At 56.6% G+C, this 24,882-nt stretch overlaps 1 protein-coding gene across 1 annotated transcript in view; it reads left to right on the forward strand.

Annotated features, from left to right (window-relative positions):
• The window catches only part of ADAM33 (ADAM metallopeptidase domain 33), a 30,278-nt gene extending 7,145 nt beyond the window's left edge, over positions 1-23,133 (forward strand). Inside the window, 23 exon segments of the mRNA XM_050895564.1 lie at positions 3,189-3,265; positions 6,795-6,870; positions 7,356-7,441; positions 7,986-8,035; positions 8,038-8,171; positions 8,601-8,666; positions 8,780-8,851; positions 9,352-9,518; positions 9,632-9,716; positions 10,440-10,582; positions 12,868-13,045; positions 13,422-13,511; positions 13,875-14,070; positions 15,199-15,307; positions 15,826-16,030; positions 16,990-17,067; positions 18,009-18,117; positions 18,469-18,619; positions 19,252-19,345; positions 20,079-20,324; positions 20,626-20,789; positions 21,565-21,582; positions 22,878-23,133. Of these exon segments, the coding sequence (XP_050751521.1) occupies positions 3,189-3,265; positions 6,795-6,870; positions 7,356-7,441; positions 7,986-8,035; positions 8,038-8,171; positions 8,601-8,666; positions 8,780-8,851; positions 9,352-9,518; positions 9,632-9,716; positions 10,440-10,582; positions 12,868-13,045; positions 13,422-13,511; positions 13,875-14,070; positions 15,199-15,307; positions 15,826-16,030; positions 16,990-17,067; positions 18,009-18,117; positions 18,469-18,619; positions 19,252-19,345; positions 20,079-20,324; positions 20,626-20,789; positions 21,565-21,582; positions 22,878-22,929 (2,646 nt within the window). The 3' untranslated portion in view covers positions 22,930-23,133.
• The last annotated feature ends 1,749 nt before the right edge of the window (positions 23,134-24,882 follow it).

Below are 24,882 nucleotides of genomic sequence, written 5' to 3' on the forward strand. Positions count from 1 at the left end.
CCTGTGGCGGGGACCGGTGCGTCCTTTTCGTGGCTGCTGGAGAAGGGAGGTGGTGGTGTTTGCATGGAGGAGGAAGGTGCTGGAGCCTGGAAGGTACTGGAGCCTGGGAAGGTGCTGGAGCCCAGGATGATATTGGAACCTGGATGATGCTGGCGCCTGGATGATGCTGGCGCCTGGGATGATGCTGGAGCCCGGGATGATGCTGGAGCCCAGGAAGATGCTGGAGCCCAGGAAGATGCTGATCCCTGCTCGTTCCTGGTGCACAACGTCTTGGCAGGCAGCTCTTGGGGACCCAACTGCCTGCCAGTTAGGCTCAAGGCAAAATTAGCAGTGTTTCATTAATGCAATAAGCTTTCCTGGCCTTAGAGTTGGGTTATTTGACTCCTGCCTGGCACAAGTGGTGCTCGCACCCTCCTTCTCCCTCTTTTTACTGCTATTTCTTTCTTCAGGGGCTGAGCTGGTTTCAGCCCATCCCAGCTGAAACCAGGATCAGTCCCCTGCTCCCCACTGCCTCTCCGTGTGCTCTCAGGGGAAACTGAGGCACGGGGAAGGGGAGAGCTTGCGATGCATCACCTCACAGGGGCCGGACACAGATCCCATTAGCAGCGGTTTGTTATCCAGCCTTTGGCAGCCTGGGAGATGGACGGTTCTCGCATGGGGAGCTGCGAATGCCGGGATAACCCTGTACACACACGTATCCCTTTAAGACAGCAGCTGGGAAAGAGCATTTTGCCAGTAAAGTCCCTTAAGTCGAGGCAGGGAGTAATTGCTGGGGAATTCAAAACCAGGAAGGAGCCGGCAGGGACTTGGGGAGGAGGAGGAGGAGATGGGCTGCGGGGAGCGGGTGTTAGGGGGATCAGAGATGGGGAGAAACAGGCTTGGAAAAGGGGAGGGCGAGAGGTGGAAAGAAGGGAAACGGCAAGAAAAACGTACAGACCATGTTTGGCCAGGGAGTGATGTTTGTATAAGATCATGTTCTAAAAATACAGCCCGTTCCCACCATCGCCGAAGGAGGGGAGCCCTCTGCCCCGGCTTCCTCCTCCCTGCATCACACAGGGCCCCTCGCCAGGAGCGGGCGACCGTGGCCGTGCCGTGGCCGTGCCGTGGCCGTGCCATGGCCGTGCGGTGGCCATGCCAAAGGGGCTTGCTGGGAAGTGGCAGGGCCTCGGACTCGGCTTGCTTTGCTGTTGTTTTTTTTTTTTTTTTTTAAAGTACTGTGTCTGGTCTCCTTTTTTGGAGCTGGGAAGACGGTGTTGGAGGCAGCGGGGGGGCTCGGCCAGCCCGACTCCGTCACCGCATCCCCATGCTGCTGCAGGCTGGGGTGACTGGCAGCTCCCTGTCCTCGGGAAATGGGGCCATAAGGACTCAGACCCGCGGGTCTCCTTGGGGCCAGAAGCATCTCCGTGGCCAATTTGAGCAGCTTAACGGGGTGCCTCCATCCCTAGAGCTCAATTTGGGGTGGACCTGCAGGAACACCCATCCTGGGAGCACAAACCCCATGTCCTGGGGTGCAGCAGCGGTGGTACCCGGCTACCCTGCACCCCAAAACGCTTTGTCCCGTGATGTTGCCCCTTATAAGCGTGATGGTCCCCAGGAGGGTGGCCCTGGGGCTGCCAGGCTGGAGGTCCCCTGATCTCCCCAGTACCCAGGGCATGGAGTGGGGACTGGGTTGCATAAGGAGCAAAGCCTTGCTGACCATCTCCATAGGGATGAGAGGGGACAGTAGGATTTGACCTCTGTTTTAGCCCAAGCTGGGAATCACCCAACTTTACCCCCACCCCGCTGCATTCCTAGTGACCGGCTGCAAAACCCCGTGATGCTAAGAGCAGCCGAAGCCAGAGCCTTGCGGGGACAGTTCCTTCCTCTCCCTTTTCCCTCCAGAGCTGGGAAAACCTCGCCAGCTCACGGGCCCTGTGCCGGATCCCGAGCACAGGGCTGAGGGCTGGCAGCCCGCCGGGCTCCCTGCATCCGTCATGGATGGGGAGGGACCGAGCGAGGGAGACAGAGCCAGCCACACCGTCCGGGCCATAAACAAGAGACAGGGCGATGCTTTTAGTGTCCCCAGCGCTGGAGCCGGGGAAGGGATGTGGGGACATCAGAGGAGGGCAGCACTTTTGGGCTCCAGCCCATCCTGTCACGTGCAGATGAGCCGTGCTGGTGTGGATCCCTGCGTAGGGTTCCCGTTTAACGCCTTCCAAAGTGAGGGAGTGAGTAAAACCACCAGCATCCTGGGGAAGCTGAGTCAATCGTTTCCTCTTGCTGCCCCACGGTATTTTTAACGGTGCAGTTATCCGGTGCCCGGGCGGTTGCTATTTATTTCCGTACCCCGCAGGGGTGCACGTAGGTCCCGACCCACCCAGGGACCAGCCTCTGCAGGGGATGAGGCCCTTTTCCCTGGCTCAGGATCTCCGGTGGGATGGAGCCGTGGTGGGATGGAGCACGCAGAGACCCTGCTCAGGATGCTCGTGGTGATGCTCCCCATCCCGTATCTCATATCGGTTCTCCCTTGCTGCCTTTCCCTGGGGAAGCTGCCAGCAGAGTTGGGATTTGCTGTCTCACCCCCATCCTTGCGGGGTGAATCTCAGTGCGAATCCTCTTTAATCCCCTGCTAGGCTGGGAATTAGCAGGAAAAGAAGCAGGAGCGTTTATTTCTCACCTTCCATGGGCTTGCGGCAGGGGATGAAGTAGGTGGAGGAGATCCACGGAGGAGAGGCTGGGATGCACGCTGAGCTGGGGAGCATAGGAAGGTGCTGGGGACAGGGATGGGCAGGGGAGATGGTGTCCGGTGGGAACAGCACAGGGTGCCCTGTGGTCCATTGCCAGCTTGAATGGAGGGACTGAACTTTTGGGAGGTGAGGGGTGGTGTGGGTCGGTGTGGGTTGTCCCCTGCGGAGTGGCTGGGGATGCTCAGGGACCTCCTGGCCCCGGTGTCGCCACTCACTCCCACCTCTGCCCTGGGGCACGCGTGCTCATACTGCTCCTGCTGCATTTCTGAAGTTGGAAAAGCAGGAGCTGCTCAAAAACAGGCGTGGTGCTCAAAATCCATTGCACCTGCTGCCCTTTGTGTTGCTAACGGAGCAGTAGGTCCTACAATAATACAGGCAGGCAGCAGGATGGACAGGCACTCGGCTGGCAGCATCCTGGGCTCTGCCTTTTCTAACCCCGTCCCTCCTTTGCTTCCTCCGTAGGTGCTGGCGCCTGCCCGGGCAAAGGTGGCCGTGATGGCCGAGGGCAGAGAGCTCGTCCTGGTGCTGGAGAGGAACCAGTAAGTGTCGGGCTGGGTCTGGGGAAGGGGAACTGGGTGTCCCTGGCATGGTCCCACCTGGAGTGGTAGTATCCTGGCCGCCCTGTCCTGGCTCTCCTGCCCGCAGGGGAAGGGACAGCCCGGTGTGGCTTCCTGCCAGCAGGCAGAGGCTCAGCGGGATGGGGGGGCTCTTGGGCTGCCATCCCGCTGGTAGGGCTGATCCTGTGAGGTCTTTGGAGGTATCTCGTGGTGGGTAATGCTGACTGCTGGCAGTGATTTGGAAACCCCTGCTGCTCTTCTGCTGGACTGGTCTTGGGGTTGGCAGCCTGGCACCATTCCTGGGTGACCTTGCCGTATAGCCTCGCTCGACCCTTTCTGGGCTCCTTCTTTGGTTCAGCTTGGATGCACAGGCCAGCAGCATCTGTCCCCTGTGACACTCACCCAGCCTGGCATCCCCTTGTGCCAGGGCTGGAGCAAGGAGAGCAATCGTCTCCATCTCCTGCCCTGCTCTCCTTGCCCCTCTCCCCGAGACCTCGTGGCATTTGTCCCTTTGTGGGTTCGGGTCCCTCCTGGTGCCAGGCAGCTCCGTGGCGGAGCAGGGCAGAAAGCTGATCTCTGGATGGGCTTCTGCTTCCACTTCTGCTTCTCACCTTCAGCTGTGGGAGGCTCGTGCCTGGCAGAACCCTCTTCCTGCTGCTGTTTGGGTACAAAAGCAGCCACCACGGTGTCCACCAAACAACCCTGCCGGGCAGCAGGTCCCAGCGACCTGCAGAGGAGCTTTTGGTGTGTGGGAAGGAGAACTGGGGGGTTCCCATGCACGTTGTGTTTTAGGACTGTGGGCAATGCGGGGGTTGGCAGTGGGGGTTGAAAGCTCACGTGCAAAGCTTAGCCTTGTTTCTAGCTGGTGCACCAGGCCTGGAGATGTTTGTATGTCTTCTCATGACTCTAATTCTGGCTTGGTACCGCTTTGCAGTGCTGAAGGGATGAGTGTGGCCAGGATGGGTGAAGAGCATCCCTGGTGGCTGTGGTGCCTCTGGCAGGACTGGAGGAGCGTGGGGCAGTGCAGGATGCCGTGCTCTGGATGAGGGCACAGTGAAACAGATGAGGGGGTTGGTGGCAGCGAAAGGGAGCTGAGCACCCAGGGCAGTCCATGGCACCCAGGACCATCCATGGTACCCAGGATCAGCTATGGCACCCAAAAGTATTTGTGGCACCCAGGACTGTCTGTGGCACCCAGAACCGTCTGTGGCTCCCAGGACTTTCCATGACATCAAAGAACATCCATAGCACACAGGACCATCCATGGCACCCAACACAGTTCATGGCACTTGTGATAGCCCGTGGCACTCAAGATCATTCGTGGCACCCATGATAGTATGTGGCATCCAAGAGCATCCATGGCATCCAGGACAGTCCATGGCACCCAGGACCATCCATGGCACCCAGGACAGTCAGTGACACCCAAGACATGGCACCCAAGAACTTCCATGGCACCCAGGACCATCCGTGGCACCCAAGGCAGTCCATAGCACCAAAGGGCATCTATAGCAATGAGGACCATCCATAGCACCCAAGACCATCCATGGCACCAAAGGCAGTCCATATGGCACCCAGGATAGTCCACAGCACCCAAGACTGGCTGTGCCTAGTGGTTGTGTCTACTGGGGAGACCAATGCAGCCCTGGCCATCTACACTGCTGTCTTGTGCCAGCTAACAGGGCTACCTTAGCCCTGCTAGCTCATGGGCCAGTGAGGCCATGCTAGACCTCAAATCTTCTTTCTTCTGGTACTGGGAGATGTGGTTGGCCTCTAAAACCATCCTTTGTGGTGTTTTCCAACAAGGCCTTCCCTTGTGCTGGAGGAGAATACACATCTCCTTGCCCTTCCTTCCCTGGGACTCCTTGTCCTTGGCCTACCCTGGAGAGGACATCCCAGTGGTCTGAGCTGTGCTAGGACTCGCTGTGCCCCTGGATGGGACTCGCTGTGCCCCCAGTTGGGGGATCGGCTCAGCCTTCCCAGTTCCCCCATTCCCCAGGTGCGGCATGGAGGCTTTTGCCTCTCCGCTGTCCTCAGCCGACCCGTCCCCATCCCTGTCCCCATCCTGCACGGGCAGCTGCCCAGCTGCCCCCGCGCTGGCCGGGCATTTGTCTTGCCAGGCTGCCCACGGGTCCCTTTCCAGGACCCAGGCTGAGCTCCTGTCTCCTTTTTCTGCTGTAACTGGAGTTACTGGTGCCAGGCACCCACTCACAGGCGGGCTGGGAAGGCAGGAACGTGCCCACAGCGACATTTTTGGGGCCAAACTGGTTGCAAAATAGAAACCAAGAGGCGGGAGGGCTATTTTGGGGCCGGCTGCTTGGTTTATTTTCTTCTTCTGCAGAATAAAGCCCTTGGGACGGGGCCAAACCCCACGAATTGAAGGCCAAACTGTCAGCAGGGGTAAACCCAGCCCTGCTTTGTCCTTCTTTGGGTGGCCAAGACCCCTGCATGCACGCTGTCCCTCAGGGGACCTTCTGTCCCCACGGTGGCCGCAAGCTCGTGGTGGGGCGCCCATCACCCTGGCATCTGGGCAGGGTCACGCAGCTTTCGGCGGCGTGGGAAACCCCCACCCCTTTCTCTTCTCTCCCACCACCCGTGGGGGTCATTTCAGTCTAAATCCCCCCATCTGCTGCCCGGGACCCCCAGCCCCACGCGCTTGCCGGTTGCAAGCTCAGCTCTGGCTCTTCCCCGCGGCAGGAAGCAATTTGTCAGCGTGGGACGGGGCTGCGTCAGGGGCGGCCCCGGGATCGGCCTCGGTGGGAGATGGCTGGCAGCTGGGGGGAAGCCGAGGCAGGCGGGGTGAAGGCAGGGGTGGCAGGCTTTGCTTAAAGCACGATCAGCTCTGGTTTTTCGGGGGACCCCCCCCCCCTGCTGCCCTGTTGCTGGGGTGTTGCGTCAGGAGCATCACCCTCGCTGTGCCGTGAGTGAGGCGAAGTGACATGCCTGAGGCTGGAGAGGGTGGCTGTGTCGGAGACCCCGAACCTCCCGTGTCCTCGGCTGGACCCCGAGTACGGGGTTGATGCTGCCTTCTCCCAGTGGGATGCTTCCCCCTGGGGACTTTGGTCCCCCAAGGGGGGTTTGGTCCCTATGGAGAAGCTGTCACCCTGCCTGGCTGCTTGTCCTCGGTGGTGGTGAGGTGGCCCCTGAGCCAGGGGGTGGGTGGGCAGCCGGACTCCTCCTGTGCAGGTCCCCTGTCCCAGACCAGCATGACCTCGAAGCAGTATGGCAGCCCCTTCCTCGCTGAGATGCAAAGGGGGACGTTGGACTACGATTCATGTCCCCGCTGGCCCTGGGCAACCGCTGGTCAGGGGCTAGCCCTGACGCAGCGATGATGGCCGCACTGCCAGCTCCGCTGCCCAAAGCTTTGCAAAGGGAGGCTGTGAAGGGGGACTGTGCAGACGGCTCAGCCCTCCGTGGCTGCCCAGGGCTGGCACAGAGGCTCGGCGTGTCCCTGTGCGGGACACCCAGAGCAGCTCAAGGGTCCTCACCCCTCTCCCCTCTCCTCTCTCCACAGGCTGCTGGCACCAGGCTACACCGAGACGCACTACGCCGCGGACAGGCAGCCCGTGACAGTGGCCCCCAACCACACGGTGGGTGCCGGAGGACTGGCGTAGCTCATCTCCCTTTTTCGGGGTGCTTTGGCACTTGGGATGAAGCCAAAGCCCCACCGGGATGAGGCACGGTGTTTTCGCTGGCAGCATCCCCGGCGCCTGTCGCAGGAGGAATGCAGCAACACGCGGCTCCTGTATCTCTTGGCCGCGATACAACACCTCGGGAAATAAACACAGGCAGCGCCGGGCTCGAGCGGCCCTCACTCTCCCCGGCACCCCCCCCCCCGCCCCCACCGGCCATTTGTCACCCTTCCAATGCGCCGAGCTGTCTGTGTCCTGGGCTGAACTGCCGGAGCCGGCAGCCTCCCAGCTCCATCCCTCCCATTCCCTGGTGCGGAGGGACACCGCTCGCCTGGCTGGGACATGCGAAACGGGTGGGTTTTTTTGGGAGGAGCACACGGGGTTTGTTGCTGCCCAGCCCTGCGTGGTGGTTTCTAACGGAGGTCTCCATTGCCTCTCTCCAGGACCACTGCTACTACCACGGGCATGTCCGGGGCTACCGTGGCTCCTGGGTTGTCCTGAGCACCTGCTCGGGAATACGTATGGAGACGCGTAGGATGAAGGGGGCTTGTGGGGCTGATGAAGGGGGGATGGATCCGGCTGCCCCCTTCTTCTCTGCAGGGACCCCCTCCGGGGACCCCCTGGAGCAGCACCGATGGTGCAAGCCCAGCTCTAGATGCTTCACGGGGCTGATTTTTCCATCGTTCCCCTTCTCCCATCCTTCACCCAACCCTGGGGGGGGGGGGGCAGCGGGGGGAGAGGCCGTTTTTCTGGCAGCACAAGCTGCCTTCAAGGAAATTTGTCTCTGGAGGAGGCAAGACCCCGCACCCCGCAGCGGGTACCCCAGAAATGAGCTTCGCCCCGTTGCAACCACGATCCCACGTTCACGTGGTCTGACCGGCGTGGAGGTTTTAATGCTAAGGAGATATTAGCTCACAGGGCTGTGCTGACAGAGACACCCGTCTCTTGTCTCTGCCCCTACCCCGGGTATGGACCGAGCTGAGGTGCAGTGAGTTTGTGGGGCCTCAGCAGGGGCTGGGGGAGCCGGAGTGAAAGCACCACAGGAGCCATCGCGGGCTGCTCTCCATTGCCAGGGGCCTGATAGTGCTGAGCAGCAACGCCAGCTACTACCTGAAACCCCTGGGACCCCCGAGCCGGACCACCACATCATCCACCGAGCAGAACACTTGCCCATCCGAGGTGGGACCTGCGGCCACGGCGACGATTTCGGGAGCACCATCGCCGACATCGCTCGGCTCTTCCAGCCGGTGCACCACCGGGTAAATCCATCCCGGGGTCCTTTGCTCACGGAGAGGCAGAGGGCTGGGAGCGGGGCTCTCTGTGCCCCTGCTAAATGCCTGCAGCTTGTGGCAGGGTGCCCGTCACCCTGGCATCTGGGCAGGGTTGCGCAGGCAGATGGGATGTGAGGGGTCTGTGTGGGCAGCTTAACTGGTTTGAGTTTGGGCAGGAGACCTCAAAGGGAGGACGTGTGGGTTGGGTACCGGTGCTGCGTCGTACGGTGTGGGACGTGATGTGAGGTGACATTGGGAATTGCACTGTAGCCACGCAAATTTTTCTCGTTGCCTTGTGACTCAGTTTCCCCTCTCAGCTGTCCTTTCTGAGCAGCTCTGTGGTGTCTGGGAAGCCTGAGATGCCCAGAGCCATGGGCTGTCTGCTCCTTCGCTCCTCTGAGCCTTGCTGTTTTGCAGGCGAAGAGAGATGCCTGGAGGACCATGAAGTACATGGAGCTCTTCATCGTTGCCGATCACACACTGGTGAGTGCTGTGGGGGGCAGAAACCTGGTCCCCTGCCGAAAAGCCGGGACCCCTCTCTGTCTCCCTCCCTGCTCTTCCTCCGGTGACCCTTCCCCATCCCCGTCTCTCTGCAGTACAGGAACCAGAACCTCAACCTGGGCCACACCAAGCAGCGCATCGTGGAGATCGCAAACTACGTGGACAAGGTAACGTCTGGCGAGAGGGATGTGCTGGTCCCTTGTGACCACCTCCATCATTCCCAGTGCATGTGAAAGCACCTGAGCTTGGGGCCAGCCTGGTGGTGGCCCTCAGGGACTGTCCCCATGTCACTAGGGCTAGATGGCAGATGTGAGCAAGCGGTGGCAAATGCTTTGCCACCCATCGCCTGAGCTGCAGCAGCGAAGCGTATGCTGGCTCTTGCCCTGCTGCGATGACGGGGATCAATGCCGGCATCCTCGACACAAGGAGGGACACATTTAGGTGTTGTCAGCTGATGGATGGCATTGTGCCACCTTGACTGGCTCCTGTGCCCACGCCTGTGCCTGCAGAGCTCATGCTTGCAGGTGGATTTGGGACAAGTGTGTCCCCGAGTCACCCAGCTGGAGGGAACGCATGGAGACCCACCGGCTGAAATGCCATGGCAGGGATGGAGGATGTACAGCAAACGCCAGTCCCCGTCCCCTCCATCCCTGTCCCCTCCCTGCAGTTTTACAGGTCGCTGAATATCAAGGTGGCTCTGATCGGCCTGGAGGTGTGGACGGAGCGGGACCAGTGCGCCGTAACCAGCGACGCCAACGCCACGCTCTGGTCCTTCCTGCAGTGGAAGAAGGCGCTGAGGTCACGCAAGAAGCACGACAACGCCCAGCTGCTGACGTGAGCATCCCTAGGGACCTGGGGACGTCAGGGCAGGGGGCTCCCAGCTCGGACCGGGGTCTCCAAACCACCCCTGGGGTGGTAACTGCCCCTCCGTTCTCCTTTCTGGGCAGAGGGAAGACGTTCAGGGGGACAACCATCGGCATGGCCCCGCTGGAGGGAATGTGTAGCGCGGATAACTCCGGAGGCGTCAGCATGGTAAGAGGGGCATGGGGGTCCCCGCTGCTCCTCCTAGGCTGGGGACCCCGTCACCACCTCGCCTTGCTGGGGTTTTTCACGAGCTTGGAGGACCAGCCGTCCGGGTTTGCTCCTGGGATGCAGCCTGAGAGCGAACGATGATGCTGGTAGCCCCTTACCCCTCTCAGATGTTGGCCAAGTACTAAGGAGGGTGAGAAAGGGCTGGTTTAAAGGTCTCCCGCCCGATGTACACCCCCAGCTTGCAGCTAGCAGCAGCGTTGGGGTCTCCTGTGTTGCTTCTGCCCCTCATATTGACTAGCCCCTGCTTGTTCCCTGCTTGTGCTCTCTAGTTTTGTAGGGTCATCTCCGCCCCAGATAACTCTTATCCTCCTCCTGATGGGGTGATGGTGGCCCTGGTGACCTGTGGTCCCTAGGCAGGGTGGTGGGGTGGGGCACCGAGGTTTCTGGTTTTTGGGATGTGCCTTCCAAGGCCCCAAGTTTTCAGCAGCTGGCTCCAGGAAAAGAGCTTCCCAACAGTCCCATGCGGGACTTTTAGGAGACCAAACCCCACTTCTGCCATGAATCCTCCTCCATCCCTCTCTCTGTCCCTCCCACGGGATCCAGTTGCAATCCCAGGGATGTTGTGGTCCCTACATCACCTCAACCCCATTCCCTGCTGTGGGATCACCCCTCTCCTCCATCGCTCCTGGCTGCTGTGCTGACGCATCCCCCATCCCTATGCAGGACCACTCGGAGCAGCCCGTTGGAGCAGCCGCCACTATGGCCCACGAAATCGGCCACAATTTCGGCATAAGCCACGACAGCGCGGGCTGCTGCGTGGAGGCCACCCCGGAGCAAGGCGGCTGTGTCATGGCAGCGGCCACCGGGTAAGCGGCGGTGGGGACGGGATGGGGTCCCTCGGCCCCTCAGCAGGTTGTGGATGCTGTTTGCAGCTGGGTGGGCTGGGGAGTGGGGAGGGGGTCCTACCCTGCAAGGCACCGTTGTGGGTGCAGTGCCCCGTTGCAAAGGGGGACCCGGCTGGTTGCCCTCTTCCCTGTTTGCCCCACACGTCCCAGTTCCCTGGAGCGAGCACATCCCGGGGCCCAGGAGCAGGCAGGGGTGGTGGTCTCCAAGGGGTAGCAGAGAGTAGCAGAGGGGTGGCAGCCCCATCCCAAAAGAGCCAGGGATGGAGGCAAATGGATGTTAGCTGGTAGACACATTACAGGAATCCAAGGCATTTTCCTGTGCTAACCCACACCTCAGCACAAAGAAATTATTCTTTATTGTAAGACCGGAGGGCCAAGGGGTGCCCAGTCCTCGGCCATGCTGGCGGGGACTCACGGCATCGCGGGGCTCCAGCGGGTTGAGCTCACATCCCTCACCCCAACCCCACTAAATCTGGATGTGGGGTGCTCCAGAGTGGCAGTCATTAGCTTTCATGCTCTCTGGCATCCCTCCAGGGTTTGTTTTCCTGTACTTTTACCCTTTAATTTGGCCCAGAGCTGTATGAAATTCAGCCAGTTGGTGCGACTTTCCCTTCCAAAGTCCTTCTCCTGTTGGGTTTTCCAGCTCCTGACAATACAGTCATGCCAGATTTCCCTGCACTGCAGAAAGGCAGCTGTTTATTCCCCGTTATTTGAACCCACCCGCTCTTCCAGTTAATAAATAACGGTCAAAAACGACGATGCAGTTTCAGGGTGTCCCCAGGCTGTTTTCCCGTGGCTCTCAGGGCTGTCAGACCATGGTGCTGACCCCATGGGGTTTAGTCTCTGCCTAGGTGGATTGTGGTGGGGAAAAGCACCGGCTTTGCAGGACGAGGCAGTTGTGTACTTGTTTGTTTAGTTATCCTACTAATTAATTATCCTGCCCCCACCCACTGGTGCTGGATGCACTGGTGCAAAGCAGTAGCAGATGCTGTAGCTCAGCTGTGCCCCTGCTCACTTCCACAAGCAAAGCTCTCCGAGCTGACATCTCCCCGTGACACTTCTTCCTTCTTACTTTTGCTGAAATATTTTTTTTCCCCACATCAGCAGGAAACACATTTTTCACTCTCTTCAACCTGTCCCTATTTGCACGTTCGTGTACCATCTTACGGGTACTCTTACTTGCTCACCCTCCCATAACTTGCGTGGACTTACAGCTTTCCTTACAGCTCGGGAGATTTCCCTCAGCCTTCAAAAATACTTTTAGAAAAAGCCCTCTGTGTCATCTCAGAAAAGAGATGTCCTGATATGAAATAAAACTTTTTTCAGCGATAGGAGGAAATGAAACCAGCATTGAAGCGGAGAGCGGTGCACAGCTCTTACTCTCTGCTTCCTCCTTCTTCATACATCACACAAAAACCCCCACAAACTCATGCAAAATTACGGAAGAACCATGCTCAGAGCTTCTCTAGAAAATCACCGTTCCTCTCCAGCTCCTTACAGAAAAGGCCAGTCAGGCCGTTAGAGAAATGACCTTACATGTTGGAGGATCTGATTTTTTTTTTTTTTTTTGCTGCTCAGGCCTTGTGAATGATTTAATGTGGGGTTTTTTTTGTGTTTCTTTTCCATTTTTCTTTAATTTTTTAGAGGATTTTTCTCCATCTCAGCCTCAGAGGTATTTAAATAGCCCCAAAAGGGGATTTCATATCAGCGGTTCAGTGACAGCAGGCACATATTTAGCAGACATCCTGAGCAGATAGTCACTGCAGATGTGGAGACCCACCTTGCGGTTAGGACGGGGGGGGTCTGCGGTGTCGCAGGTGCAGAGGACCGAGGCACGGAGGTGACACCTACACCAGCATCGAGCTGGCAGAGCCTGCAGGCATGGGTGCACCCTGGGCTTTGAGGTTCAGACCGTGGGGGTCTCCAGTCTCCAAGAGGTTTCTTGCTGGAGGGCTGATGCTCTGGGGGTGGCGTATAGCAGGTCTGCTTGTCCACCCCATCCCATTCTGGAAAATATTTGGGCTCAGTGTGGTGTCCCCTGGCTGTTAGTCTGGTGCTCAGCCGTGTGAGTTGGGGTGGGAGATGTTAGCGATCTTGATGTGTCTGGCCGACGGTGGCTTCTGCTCTTGGAAGAGTTTGTGCGAGTTTGCCCGTGTCCTTATTTCCCAGCTCTGACTGTGGTTTTCCACCTTCTCCTGGTCCCGATCGCCCCGGTTCCCATCCCTCCCCATCTGTCCCCTGCGCAGACACCCCTTCCCTCGCGTGTTCAGCTCCTGCAGCAAGAGGCAGCTGGAGAACTACTTCCAGAAGGGAGGTGGCATGTGTCTCTTCAACCTGCCCGACACCAAGGACCTGGTGGTGGGACGGAAATGTGGCAATGGCTTTCTGGAGGAAGGAGAAGACTGTGACTGCGGGGAGGTAGAGGTACGGTGCTGGGTGCTGCGTCTCTTTCCTGCAGAGGCTTTTGCAGCTCAGCTCAGCTCAGCTGCTGGGTGGCAGGACGTGGACCACGTGGAGAGGGGTATTTCTGAGGCAAAGGGGCTTGCTGGTCACCACAGGGACTCCATCCCAAGGGCTCTTCCCAGTCCCACCTTCCTAAATCCATTTAATCTCGTCCTGGCTTTCTTCTTGACTTTGCCCTAGAGTGCTCAGGTCTTCCTCATCCCCCCTGTGCCTCAGTTTCCCTGTTAGCAAAATGAGAAGAGCAATGCTGTGATGGGTGGAGAAGGGTCTGGGGGCAGCAATGGGGAAGGGATGGAAGCACTGACCATGGTGGTGTCTTCTTCTTCTCCCCACGCAGGAGTGCACCAACCCATGCTGCAACGCGCACAACTGCACGCTGAAGGAGGGGGCCCAGTGTGCCCACGGCGACTGCTGCCAGAGCTGCAAGGTAAGCCCCTCACCGTGCCCCCCACCATGCCCCCCCACCCGCCCGTGGGCTGAGCAGGGAAATGTAGCCCCCACCATTCCCTCGGGACTCACGTGCTGCATGTCCATAAGTCAACCCCCCCCCGCCCCGCCAAATGAGAAGGGTTATGCGTAAACTTGTGTCCGCAGGGAAGTCTCTGCTGGCTGCTTTGTGGCTGGGGTCCAGCCCAGGAATTTGGCTTTATACCTTGACAGCCCCATATAGTCCCACAGGGGACATTATAGATGGTTTACGGCCTCAAGCTGTGCCAGGAGGCAGCAGCAATCCCGGCTTGGCCCCTTTGCTGCCACTCAGTGCTGATGTTTCTCTCTCCTCCTGCGGCAGCTAAAGGTGGCTGGGACGATCTGCAGGGAAGCAGCGGGATCCTGCGACCTCCCCGAATACTGCACGGGTGCCTCACCCTACTGCCCGGCCAACGTGTACCTGTTGGACGGCTCATCCTGCGCCTATGGCGAGGCTTACTGCAACAACGGCATGTGCATGACCCACCACCAGCAGTGCGTCCAGCTCTGGGGACCAGGTGAGTCCTGCCAGCCTCCTTGCCACCCCTCTCCGGAGCAGGAGCCACGTTGGGTCTCAGCGGTGTGTCTGTACGTGGGGTCCCTGTGGCCCCTGCCCGTGGGGCTGGAGGGTAGTGGATGGAGGGGTTGTGCTGTCCCCATCCAGGGTTGGGGTCTGCGTCCGTGGGGCTGGCGTGGAGGGCTGGGGGTGCTGTGCACGCACACTCACACGTGCCTGGTCGTCTGCTGTGCACAGCCCGTCTACCCTCTGCCTGTGGTCCCCACGCCGCATATAGCCCATACATTACATACAGCCCCTGTGCTGCACATGACTCCGTATGCTGCAAGTGACCTCCACACTGTAGTGCATCCCACACACTACATATGGCTTCAGCACTGCATATAGCTCATACACTGCATAGACTGTATATGGTCCCCTCGCTTTAGTTAGTCCATATTCTGCATAAGGCCCTCACACTGCCTACAGACCCTATACTGCATATGGCCCGTAAGCGATGTGGCTCATAATGTGTACGTGGCCAGATGCTTCATACGGTTACACACGTCGTATGGCTACACACTGTATGTAGCCACAGACTGCACACAGCCCCCATGCTGCATATGGCCCCCACTCTGCATATGGCCCATAGCTCATATGCTCCATATGGCCATCTGCTGTGTATGGCCCCCAGCTGCGTAGGGCCCCCACACTACCTATGGCCACGCGCAGCCACGAGCTGCACCCTGCCCCTTGTGCGTACTACAGCCCCCATAGCCACACTCCCAACACCCTGCTCGCACCCACGTACACCCCCCGCTGCTCCCACCCCGTACAGGGCACATAGGTCCCTGTTTGCGTAGCAGTGCTGTCACCCCCGGGGCCAGCACCTGTGGGTGCCCCCAGGAGAGCTGCAGCAGGCACAGGGGGGAATCTTCCCCGGGGCCAAAATCCTCTGCAAGACCCCGGAGCGAAGGGGATTTCACCCCTCTTGTGCTGTTCGTGTCCTGGCACCCGCAGCAGCAGCTCTCTGAGAGACTTTTCCGTGGTATTTTCTCCGTAAGCATCCAGCCGCTGCTCCCGGTTTCGGTATTTCTCCCTGCTGGCTGCTTTCCCCATCCCATGTGGGATCTTTCCTCCCTCCCTGCAGGCGCCTGGCCAGCTCCGGATGCCTGTTTCCAGGACGTGAACATGGCGGGCAACACCTACGGCAACTGCGGCAAAGACAGTCAAGGGCGCTATGTGAAATGCGACAAGAGGTGGGTGCAGCGCTGGCACCCATGGGTGCCCCATCTCCTCCTCCCACACCCACTGGCCACCCCAGTGAAGGGGCTGGCAGGGCCCTACCCCGACCACCTGGCATCACCCCTTGGGACAGCTCCATTTTGGACCTGAGGAAGACACCAAGTCCCTCCTGGGCCCAATCCCCATCACTGCTGGGAGGCTGTCCCACCATCCATCACCTCCCAGCCCAGCCTGAAGGGAAAATCAAAGACAGCATCAGCAGGAGATGCTGTTTAGGGAGCGTGTGCTCTCCAGTATTCCCAGTTAGACCAGGGATGTTAGAGGGATCCCCCCTGCCTGCTCCCTCCAGCATTTCTCTGTGCTGTCCATGATTTATCTAAGTCCTTTCTGAACCTGCTGAGCCTTTCCCATGGCCATAAATTCAGAGGGAGATGAGCCAGCAGGCAGCGGGGCAGGAGGTGATGGGGCAGGGAGGGTGAGGTGGCTGGGACCCACATCTCCCGCCCTCACCTCGGCTGTGCTCCACTCCTAGGGACGCTATGTGTGGCAAGATCCAGTGCCAGAGCTCAGCTAAGAAACCCCAGGGGACCAACACCGTCTCCATCGACACCACCATCCGTTTCAACGGGCGGGAGGTGAAGTGCCGGGGCACCTACATGTACACTGCAAAGGATGATGAGGAAGACCTCTCCGACCCTGGGCTGGTGATGACGGGGACAAAATGCGGAGATGGGATGGTGAGTACCTCTTCCTAGAGCTGGGGTCTCCTACAGGAGGTCATCTCCTTGGCTCTTATCCCAGCTCCAATGTGGACATATTGGCTCTTCTCTGCGTTACAGCCAGGCCATGGGACGTGGTTTCCTCCACGCTTGCAGACATTGCCCTGGTGACATCTCAACTGGGGCATTTCTAAACGTCACCAGATGCTTGTGTGTAGGCCACCAAATTCTTCTCTCTGGCCTCCATGCTTCTTTAGTGATTTAATGCATAGCGGAGCAACCCCAACAAGAATTGCATGTCCCAGGACTTGATGGATGAGGCTTCCTCCTATGCATAAATTGTTTCCCAGGGGAAAGCTGTGTTAGGAGTCAAGAAGACAGATCCAAACAGATGCTGCTAACTGAGCATTAGTCTCTTTTACAGCCCCTGCATCTCCAAGTACTTTACGGAGGGTCAGTTCAGCTGAGAAAGGGCAGAAGCCTGGTAGACAACATGGTAGCAGGGATGCGTGCCAGACAGAGTTGGCTGCGGAGATATGGCCTTTGCTATTTGGCATTTTAATTGTGAAATTTTCATCCCGCTTTGGGATGGAAGGCCAAAATGTCGACATTTTCATGAGAAAGGATGGCTGGTTTTGAAATCCAGTGTCAGTTGTTTTTGGCTGGTGCCTGCATTTTAGGGCCAGATGGGAAATGCCTTCTCCTGGAGCTGCCAGGTGGGTTGTCAGGGGAGGGCGGTGGGAGTGGTGGTGGCTGGTCTCCACGGAGCCATCCTGGATGGGGGAATGGCAAAAGTTTCCTGGGCTGTGCTGAAAATCGGAGTGAAATGCATTGACCTGGAACAATACAACTTAACCAACCTGCATTTTCCAAGGGACAACGTCCTTCCAGAGGACTCCCATCTGTGAAGCCAGAAGATCACTGTCCCCCCCTCTCTCAGGTCTTTCTCTAATCTCAGCTTCTTGGCTCTCTCTCAGGTTTGCAAAGATCGCCGGTGCCAGAATGCCTCCCTTTTTGAGCTGGAAAAGTGTGTTTCCCGGTGCAACGGCCATGGGGTGAGTTATTGCCTGAGACCTACAGCAGGCTCCTGAGATGAGTACAGATTCTTAAGCAAAACCAAGTGTCTCCCACAGGGATGAGCCTTGCAACGTGGTGGGCATCTGCTTTTCATAACTGTCTCATGCATCAGCTACAGGTGAGACTGAGCTCAGATCTTTGCCTACCCATGTCCAAGTTAGAGGAGGAAGAAGATCATTCGTGATGTAAGGACCATCTGCAAAATTTGGATCAGGGTCCAGTTTGAACTGGAGAGTGTTTAGAGCTCAGAGCAGGTGCCTGTTCCCTCTGAGAGCAAAGCAAGAGTTAGAAACACAACTGGGACTGCAAAAAGGCAGAGAAATGGTTCAGCGAATAGAAAAAGCCGCTATTGTCCAAAGCTTAAAGGCTACGAAGATTTGACCTCTGCAGAACGGAGGGCTTTGTCAGATAAGGCAACAACAAACTGCTGTAGAAAATCACTGCTGGATTATGTAGAGAAATGTGATAGGTAAAACACCCAAATTTGCCCTTCCATTCTGCTCAGCTTTGTTAAGGCTCTTGGTTTGGATTCTCTGCTTCAGAAATGCTATGGTTTAATGGCAAAGACCCTGAGGGGAAGATGTTCAACAAACTTCTGGCCTAACACAAAGTATTAAGGGCATCAGGCTTGTCTAGTCAAGCGGTGTGAAAACTGAGGGTATGAGATACCTGTCTTCAAGGTTTCTGCAAAGAGCAGGGAAATAAAAGTATCAGCAAGAAAATATCTCTGTACATTGCAATCACAGATTTGAGGGCAACACAGAGACGATCCAAGTGATGTTCAAGGGGTGAATATTGGCAGGGGTTAAGCTCCTTCAGCCCGGACTCCTGCCATTGGCCATCAGCTCTCATCCCCACCATACAGACCATCGTTTCCATACATCCCTTGTGGTCTCCAGCCCTCCTTCTCTCTCTGCAGGTCTGCAACAGCAACAAGAACTGCCACTGTGATGCCGGCTGGGCTCCCCCCTACTGCGAGAAGCCGGGCTTGGGTGGCAGTGTGGACAGTGGCCCCGTGCAGCGCGACAGTGAGTCACGACTTCTCATCTGGTGCCTTGTGACACTGGTGGGGCTGGAGCGATGCCACGGGAGGGGGAAATGGGGCGATAAAGCTGCTGACAGCTCCGCTCCCAAATGTGCTGGGTTGGGGCCGTTCAGGCAGACTCACAGCCTGTGCCCAGCTCTGGTTGCTTGGTGGCCACCCATTTTTATCAGAGGCCACCGGATGGTACTGCTCCCTTTTTGGAGGTGTGATCAGCAACGATGTCTCTAGCCTGCGTGGCCGGGAATGGGCAGACGGGACCGATGTTTGCATCGAGTGGAGCCAGAGGCTGCTGGCTTTCCCAGCCCCGTACTCATCTTTGTGCTTTCCCTGCCAGATCACGAAGCCATCTTGATAACCCTTCTGCTCATCTTCCTGCTCTTCCTCCCGGCCCTGATGATGATCATCTACTTTTGGTACCGGCGGGAGAACTCGCTCTTGAATAAATGGATAAAGGAGATGAGGAGGAGGAGCCAGGAGACGTATAGGTGGGTGATGCATCCTAAATCCCTTCTCTCTTGAGGACCCAGTGAGACCCTGAAACCTTGTTTTCTTGCTACCGGCAGCATCCAGCCTGGTAGGAACAGTTGTAGGGGAGCTGGTGGTGCACAGGGCCTGTTTCAAACTGGTATGAGACCTGGTTTAGGTATGTAGAGCTCTCTCCTGGGACAATCTGAGGCTCTCGGCTCTCCCCTGAGCAGAGGACAGGAATGATCAGTTGGACAGGACAACCCCAGAGAGTGATGACGAAGGTGGCCTGGTACCAAGGAGCTTTCTTGCCATCTGCTCCTAGCAGGCTGCAAGAGCTGGAAGGGCTCTAAAGTAGCACTGAATTTAGATGTTCTCATTATTTCCCCTCCCAGTACAGGTACAGACACACACATACCTCAGAGCCCCTGCAATAATTTGAGGAAAAACCCCAGAACCAAACAACCTCCTTCATTATCCTCTTTATCTCAAGACAGACTTGTCATCCCTGCTCACCCAGCACTGCAAGACTGTCTGTTAACGATCTGTTAATGGAGACAGGATCTTGCTCATGTGCAGCATTTCCAGAGGCAGCTGTTGCAAAAACGGTTGCTTTATTTTGCCATCTGTGATTTATGTTTGTGATCCCGAGCAGGAGCAAAACCATCAGTCGGAAGTCAACCAGTGGCCATCCCAAAGCTGCTTTCACCTTGCGGAACATTTCCACCTCCAGCCACACTAGTAAAGTAAGTAATAACTCACCTTCCAGGTTTGCTTTCCCTCCCTGGGACTTGATACTTGTGGGTGATCACATCTACCTCTAGCAACTGGGCAAGCAACTGGTGTTCCGTGCTGGTTTTGCATTGTGTCTACACTGTGAGCCCTTGGTCAGTAGCACACATCCCTCCAAAAAGTGAGTCTGTTGAGCTCTGCGTGCTCAAAAAGACCCCGGTGATTGCCAGAAGCCTTCATCGGGAAATTGCCCGTCATCGTTGCAAAGCTTAGCAGGGGCTGTGCAATCCCGCTGATGACTTTGTGCTGGGTCTCCGGGGAGGCAGATGCTTCTGCTGCTGGTTGTGTCAGCTCTGGTGACCTTGAGATGGGTAAGCCTGGGGCTGAATTTAGGGATAATTTAGGTTTTTTGAGCACGGCCCCAGTGGCTGAGAGTGGGGCAGAATGGATGATGTCTCCCGTCTGGTGGAAATCTGGTATGGATTCACCAGAGCTGGCCCTGCCCCAGATCTCCTGAGACCAGCACCTTTCTCATCCCTGTGTGCTCTCATACGGCTAGCGAGGAGCAAACATGTTCAGCTTTTGGGTGGGATGGTAAAAGTGGTGGTCCCAGAAAGTGCAATAAATACCCAGTGCTCCTCCTGCAACTCCCTAGCACCCAGACCTCAAGGGGACATCTGCTTTTCAGCACCCAGGAAAACACACCGAAGATTTTCCTCCATACTTCTGCTTTTTTCGTCCCTGCAGGCAAAGCGGGCTGCGTTCCCTCCCAAACCCAACGCTCACCAGCCCGGCTCCCAGCCTGTCAACATTGTCCACCCTCTTCGCCCGGCTCCCCACTCCATCCCTCCGCGCCCGAGAGACCCCAAGCCTGCCAGGCCACCTCCGCCAGTCAGCAAATCGCCCATGGTCCCCACCAAAACGGTCGTCTCCCAGGCTAAGCTGCCACCTCCGAAGAAACCTCTTCCCTGCAGCCCCGTGAGAACCCCGCTGGTGAGCTTTGCTGGTTGGCTGTGCTTTCCTTCCAGACTCATAGAAATTCCCTTGTTTTTGGCTGCCTGTGGCTCTTTTGGGTTGGGCACTATTAAGGAGCTGTCACGCCATGCTGAGAGATGAGTCTGTTGCAATGGTGAAGAAAGCTCATTAGATAATGAGAATATTTTAAGGTAGTTTGGGTGTTGTTGTTACATGCTTTGAAGCATCTCAGCTCTGCAGCAGGGGAGAGAGGTTTGTAGGAGGTCATTGGATGCTCCTCTAAGGATGTTGTCTCTCCCCATACACTTTGTGATCCCAGGTTGTCCCAAAGCACCAGCCTCCCCGTCGGCCGCTGCCTGGAAGTCCTCTTCTGGCCAAAGAGCTGCCTCCTGCACATAGACAGACCCTGCTGGTCATGGTCCCTCCTACCAACTTCAAGGTGTCGCGTACAAGTGCCATGAGCCACCCCACAAGGCCATTAAAGTAAGTTGAGAGAGGAGTTGAGCTGTCTCCCACCACTGCTGGGGTCCTGCAGGTGGACACAGTGGGGCGTCTTGTGGGTCACGTCTGGGTGGGACATCCCAAATGTCATTGTGGTGTGCTCTGGTCTGCCCCTTGTAGTGTCTTCGCTGTGACCTGGGTTTCTCCTGCTCCTCCCCGGTATGGCTGGTGTGTACAGGCCAGGCTGCTGAGGAGCAGGAGAAATGCTCTGTGCTCTGGGGTATGTGGGTCTGTGCGCGCTGCTGGAGCGACAGGGGAGTTCAAAGCCCACCACCTTTGGCATAACTGGCCTGCAGGACATTGTGGATCTTTGGTACGGGACATTTTGGTCAGCAGCAAAAGGTAGGAAGGGAATCAGAAGATGTTCCAAATTCTGCTACGTGGGGAGCAACTGCAACCAAAGTGTTTGTCCAGATGGGGATGCTATGTGCATAAACAATCCTGTGCCCATGCTCCTTCCTGCACGGTGCAGGAGAAAAGCCTGCCCACTGGAGCAAGGTACCTGCAGGTGCCCAGGGTCTGCAGCCATGCCTCCACCTGGCAGGACCCCACAGGGTTTGGCCAAGGCTGGCCAACGGTGACCAAGGTTGGGACTTTGGGTCTTGTAAGGTCCTGATGGGTTAAAGGAGATGCCATCCTTTGGGGGTGCAGGTGGCCTTCCATCCCAGAGCATGGAGGGAGCTGCTGTTGTTCTGCTGGGGGACAGCGGAGTGAAGGGATGGACACTGATGCTCTCTTTCATCTTTCCTTCTTGCAGGCCGATGCCACCTCAAAGGTGAGTCACAGACGCCATGCAGGACCATGGGGACTGCTTGTGGGTGGATGGCCTTTGGTTAAGCACTGGCCTGGGAACCAGGAGACTGGGGATTAAACGTCCGCCTTCCCAGAGGCTCCTAGATGAGCAGGACATGGCCCCTCTGGGTACCCCAGCAACAGCAGGGCTTGGGCACCTGTGTCCAAGGGAATGGAGTATGCGGGTTTTCCAGTTCGGAGCTGGGAGATTAAGTCCAAGTCCTTTACAATATCACTACTACTTTCAGCTCTTGCTATATTGCTAAATCCTCTGGATATGGGTCAGTGGAGCCTCAAGGGATCGCGCTTGCATCTACTCCTGCTAGCCAGGCTTGTGGGCCGTATCCAGCCATGGAGAGAAGGCACCGTGCTGGACTGAAGTTGGCCCTCATCCCCAGATAGGCTGTTTTGCTAATTACTACTTTGACTCTCTTTCTTACGCTATTTTAGGTTCTTATGCCTTTGTAGTTGCCACCACAAAGAGGCTGAATATGCCCCAAAATTTCTCAGTGTAACTCAATCCCTATAGCTCATCTCTTCCAGTAGATGATCTTCTGTGGTCCCAAAAGAGAAAGACTTGACACATCCCGGCAGCCAAACTCAGCTCCCTTCCCCAAATGATGTAGTTTTGTCCTTGCTGCCCACTGAGAGCAGTCCCTGGCCATCCTCACTTGAAACGGTGCCCATGTCAGAAAGTGTAGACTGGCAGGGCCAGACTTGTGCCAGGGAGCAGGACGTACCTGTGTCCTGGTCTGTATTCATTGCTTGACACCACCAACATGCTAGGAGAGGCCCAGGGAACTGTTGTCTTTCCCAGATGGATGAGGTGAGAGATTTAATGAATTCCCAGGATGGACTATAGGGTCCATATTGGGTTGGTTGATTTGGTGATGTCTCTTGGTAGTGCATGAACCACCTTGGCTGTTCTTGGGAAGCCAAGAGCAGTGACCCCTTGGGGGACATCACTCCTGCAGCTGGTGGGCTCCCAGTTCTCACTGCTGGTTATTGCCCAGTGTCCCCACATGCTTTGGTGGACTCTGTGTCCTGTCAGGGTTTTGAGGGTACGCCAAAGGAAAACACCTCAAAGCGGTACAATTTGGGGTTGTTTCTTTGAGAGAGGACATGGGTGACCATGACAGTCCCAGGTCCCCTCTGGTCTCAGGGACAGCAGCTGGTCTGTCTTCCCTGAGCTGTGGAAGGATGGTTGTGGTGGAGGTGGTGAATGTTTGGTCTCTGCACTCAAATGAGTTGTCTCCTTTCTCTTTCTTCTCGCTCTAGGCCAGTCCCAGCCATCAAAGTCCAATCAACCTCCTTCCCCTTGAAGAAGTGACAAACCAAGGACACCTTAAGCCCATCCTTCCTGAGCTGGCTCTCCTGATTTGCACTGCTGCTGGCGACAGGGGTCTTTTATTCCTCTCTTGTTTTATTTGTCTTTTGATACCAGAGGACTATTTTTATAGGACAGAATATGTATTCAGCACAAAAACTGTAGTGGTGGGAGGAGGAGAGGGGAAATTGGTACCATGACGTAACTAAGGGCTGGGGTGGGTTGGCGGTGGGGTTACCATGATGGAGACTCCACCACAGCTCCTGGCATCACTTCCCGGCCAATTTACCCCCCGGCTTTAGTGTCTTCTTGACATTGCACATGGGCTGGGATGGGATGACTTGGGGTCAAGTGAACATCCAACACTGACGAAAGATGCTGACAACGGTGGCAGCAAAAGCCGTGTAATATCCTTCTAGCTACCTCCTCCTTCTCCTCCAGGCCTGGTGAGACCCCACCACCACCCATTGCCACCAGAGTTCAATGCTGGGCATTGTCTCCGGGGAGACATTTGCCATGAGCGAAAAGTGGTTTCCAGTTTGGACTGTGCCATACAGTGCTGGGACATTTCCATGAAGGATCTGAGTTCTCAGGCTCCTCCTGGCCTCCTGCCTGATTGCACAAGAAAAAACAGTGACAATTCTGGGGCCGTACCTGGAAGGAGAAGCTGCCTGGGAAACGGTTTAATGTCTCAAGTGCTGGTGGCAGCTGGTTACCAGGGTGCTTTCAAGGGGCTCAGGAGCCCTCCATAAACACTGCATGTTCCCTGCTCACGGGGCAAGCCCAGCAGTGGCTCTGTGAGCTGCTAACACTCTGCTGTCCAAAGGAGGAAGGAGCCACAAGCTGGGAACAAGAGCAGGAAGACCTCCTGCCTGCGTCATTGGCTTGCCCAAAGGCGTTGGCCAAGCCATTGCATTTCTCTGTGCCTCAGTTCTCCCCGTCTGTAAAATGGGGGGTAATACCTACCTCACAGGGGTATTGTGAGGTTTAACAAACTGTTATCTTGAAAGGGCTTTACAATCCTCAGATGAAAGGTGCTGTTGACCTGCACAGTATTACACCGTGCCACTTTCCTATGACTTGACTTGCGGCTCTGTCAGGGTCTGAAATGAGAACAAAGGCTTTGTACAGTCCCTTGGCTCCTCTGGCTCTTTTCTTGCTCAGAAGTTCCCTGCGCCTTTAGACACCAAGCTCTCTGAGCCTCCTACCACACCAGTGCAAACAGATCCCCTTCTATCAGCCCTTAAACCTGAGATCATTTGGTCCAACTGTGTGTGACATGTCAGCTACCCTGGGGTAGATCCCATCTGACCTAGGACAAATCTTTTTGAGATGTGTCCAACCAATGTAAAGGTTGTTCTTGATGTAGGCTCAGGGGCAACCCTCGGGAAACTGTTCTGGTGTTTCATTATCCCCAATGTTACAAAATGGGCGGCTAATTGCAAGTTGTGGTTAAGGCCACCTTAACCTAAGCTGTCCTTACTCTCTTATGATCAGGCTTTGTTTCAAAGTCTTTGGTTGTACACATGGGTCTTCCCTGAAGCATCTCTGGTACCTCCATATCTTTCTTGGTTGGTGGATATCCAGGCAGGATCTAGGATCCAGCATCTCCTCTTAGTCTAATAACAAGTCACAAAATCACAGAGTCATTTAGGATGAAAGACACCTCTTGAGATCATCGTCAGATGACCTCCAGAGGACAGGATAAATGAACTGGTCCCTAAACCTTCCCAAGGTCCCATTCTTTTTGGTGATCTCCCAAGGACTTCTGACATGATCAGACTCGAGGAAGAGCCTATGGAGCTCCTAGAGAGGGGAACCCCTGCTCCCTGCCTGTGAATGCCCTCCCTTCTACTGTCCAGTATAGATGTTAACAGAGGGTTAAACAGTTGGAGAGGGTTTGGAGAAGTCGCTGCAATGATGAAGTGGTTGGAAAAAAGCTTTTCTCAATGAGTT

The sequence above is a fragment of the Gymnogyps californianus genome, chromosome 4 (genome assembly GCF_018139145.2).
Source record: "Gymnogyps californianus isolate 813 chromosome 4, ASM1813914v2, whole genome shotgun sequence".
NCBI lineage: Eukaryota > Metazoa > Chordata > Aves > Accipitriformes > Cathartidae > Gymnogyps > Gymnogyps californianus.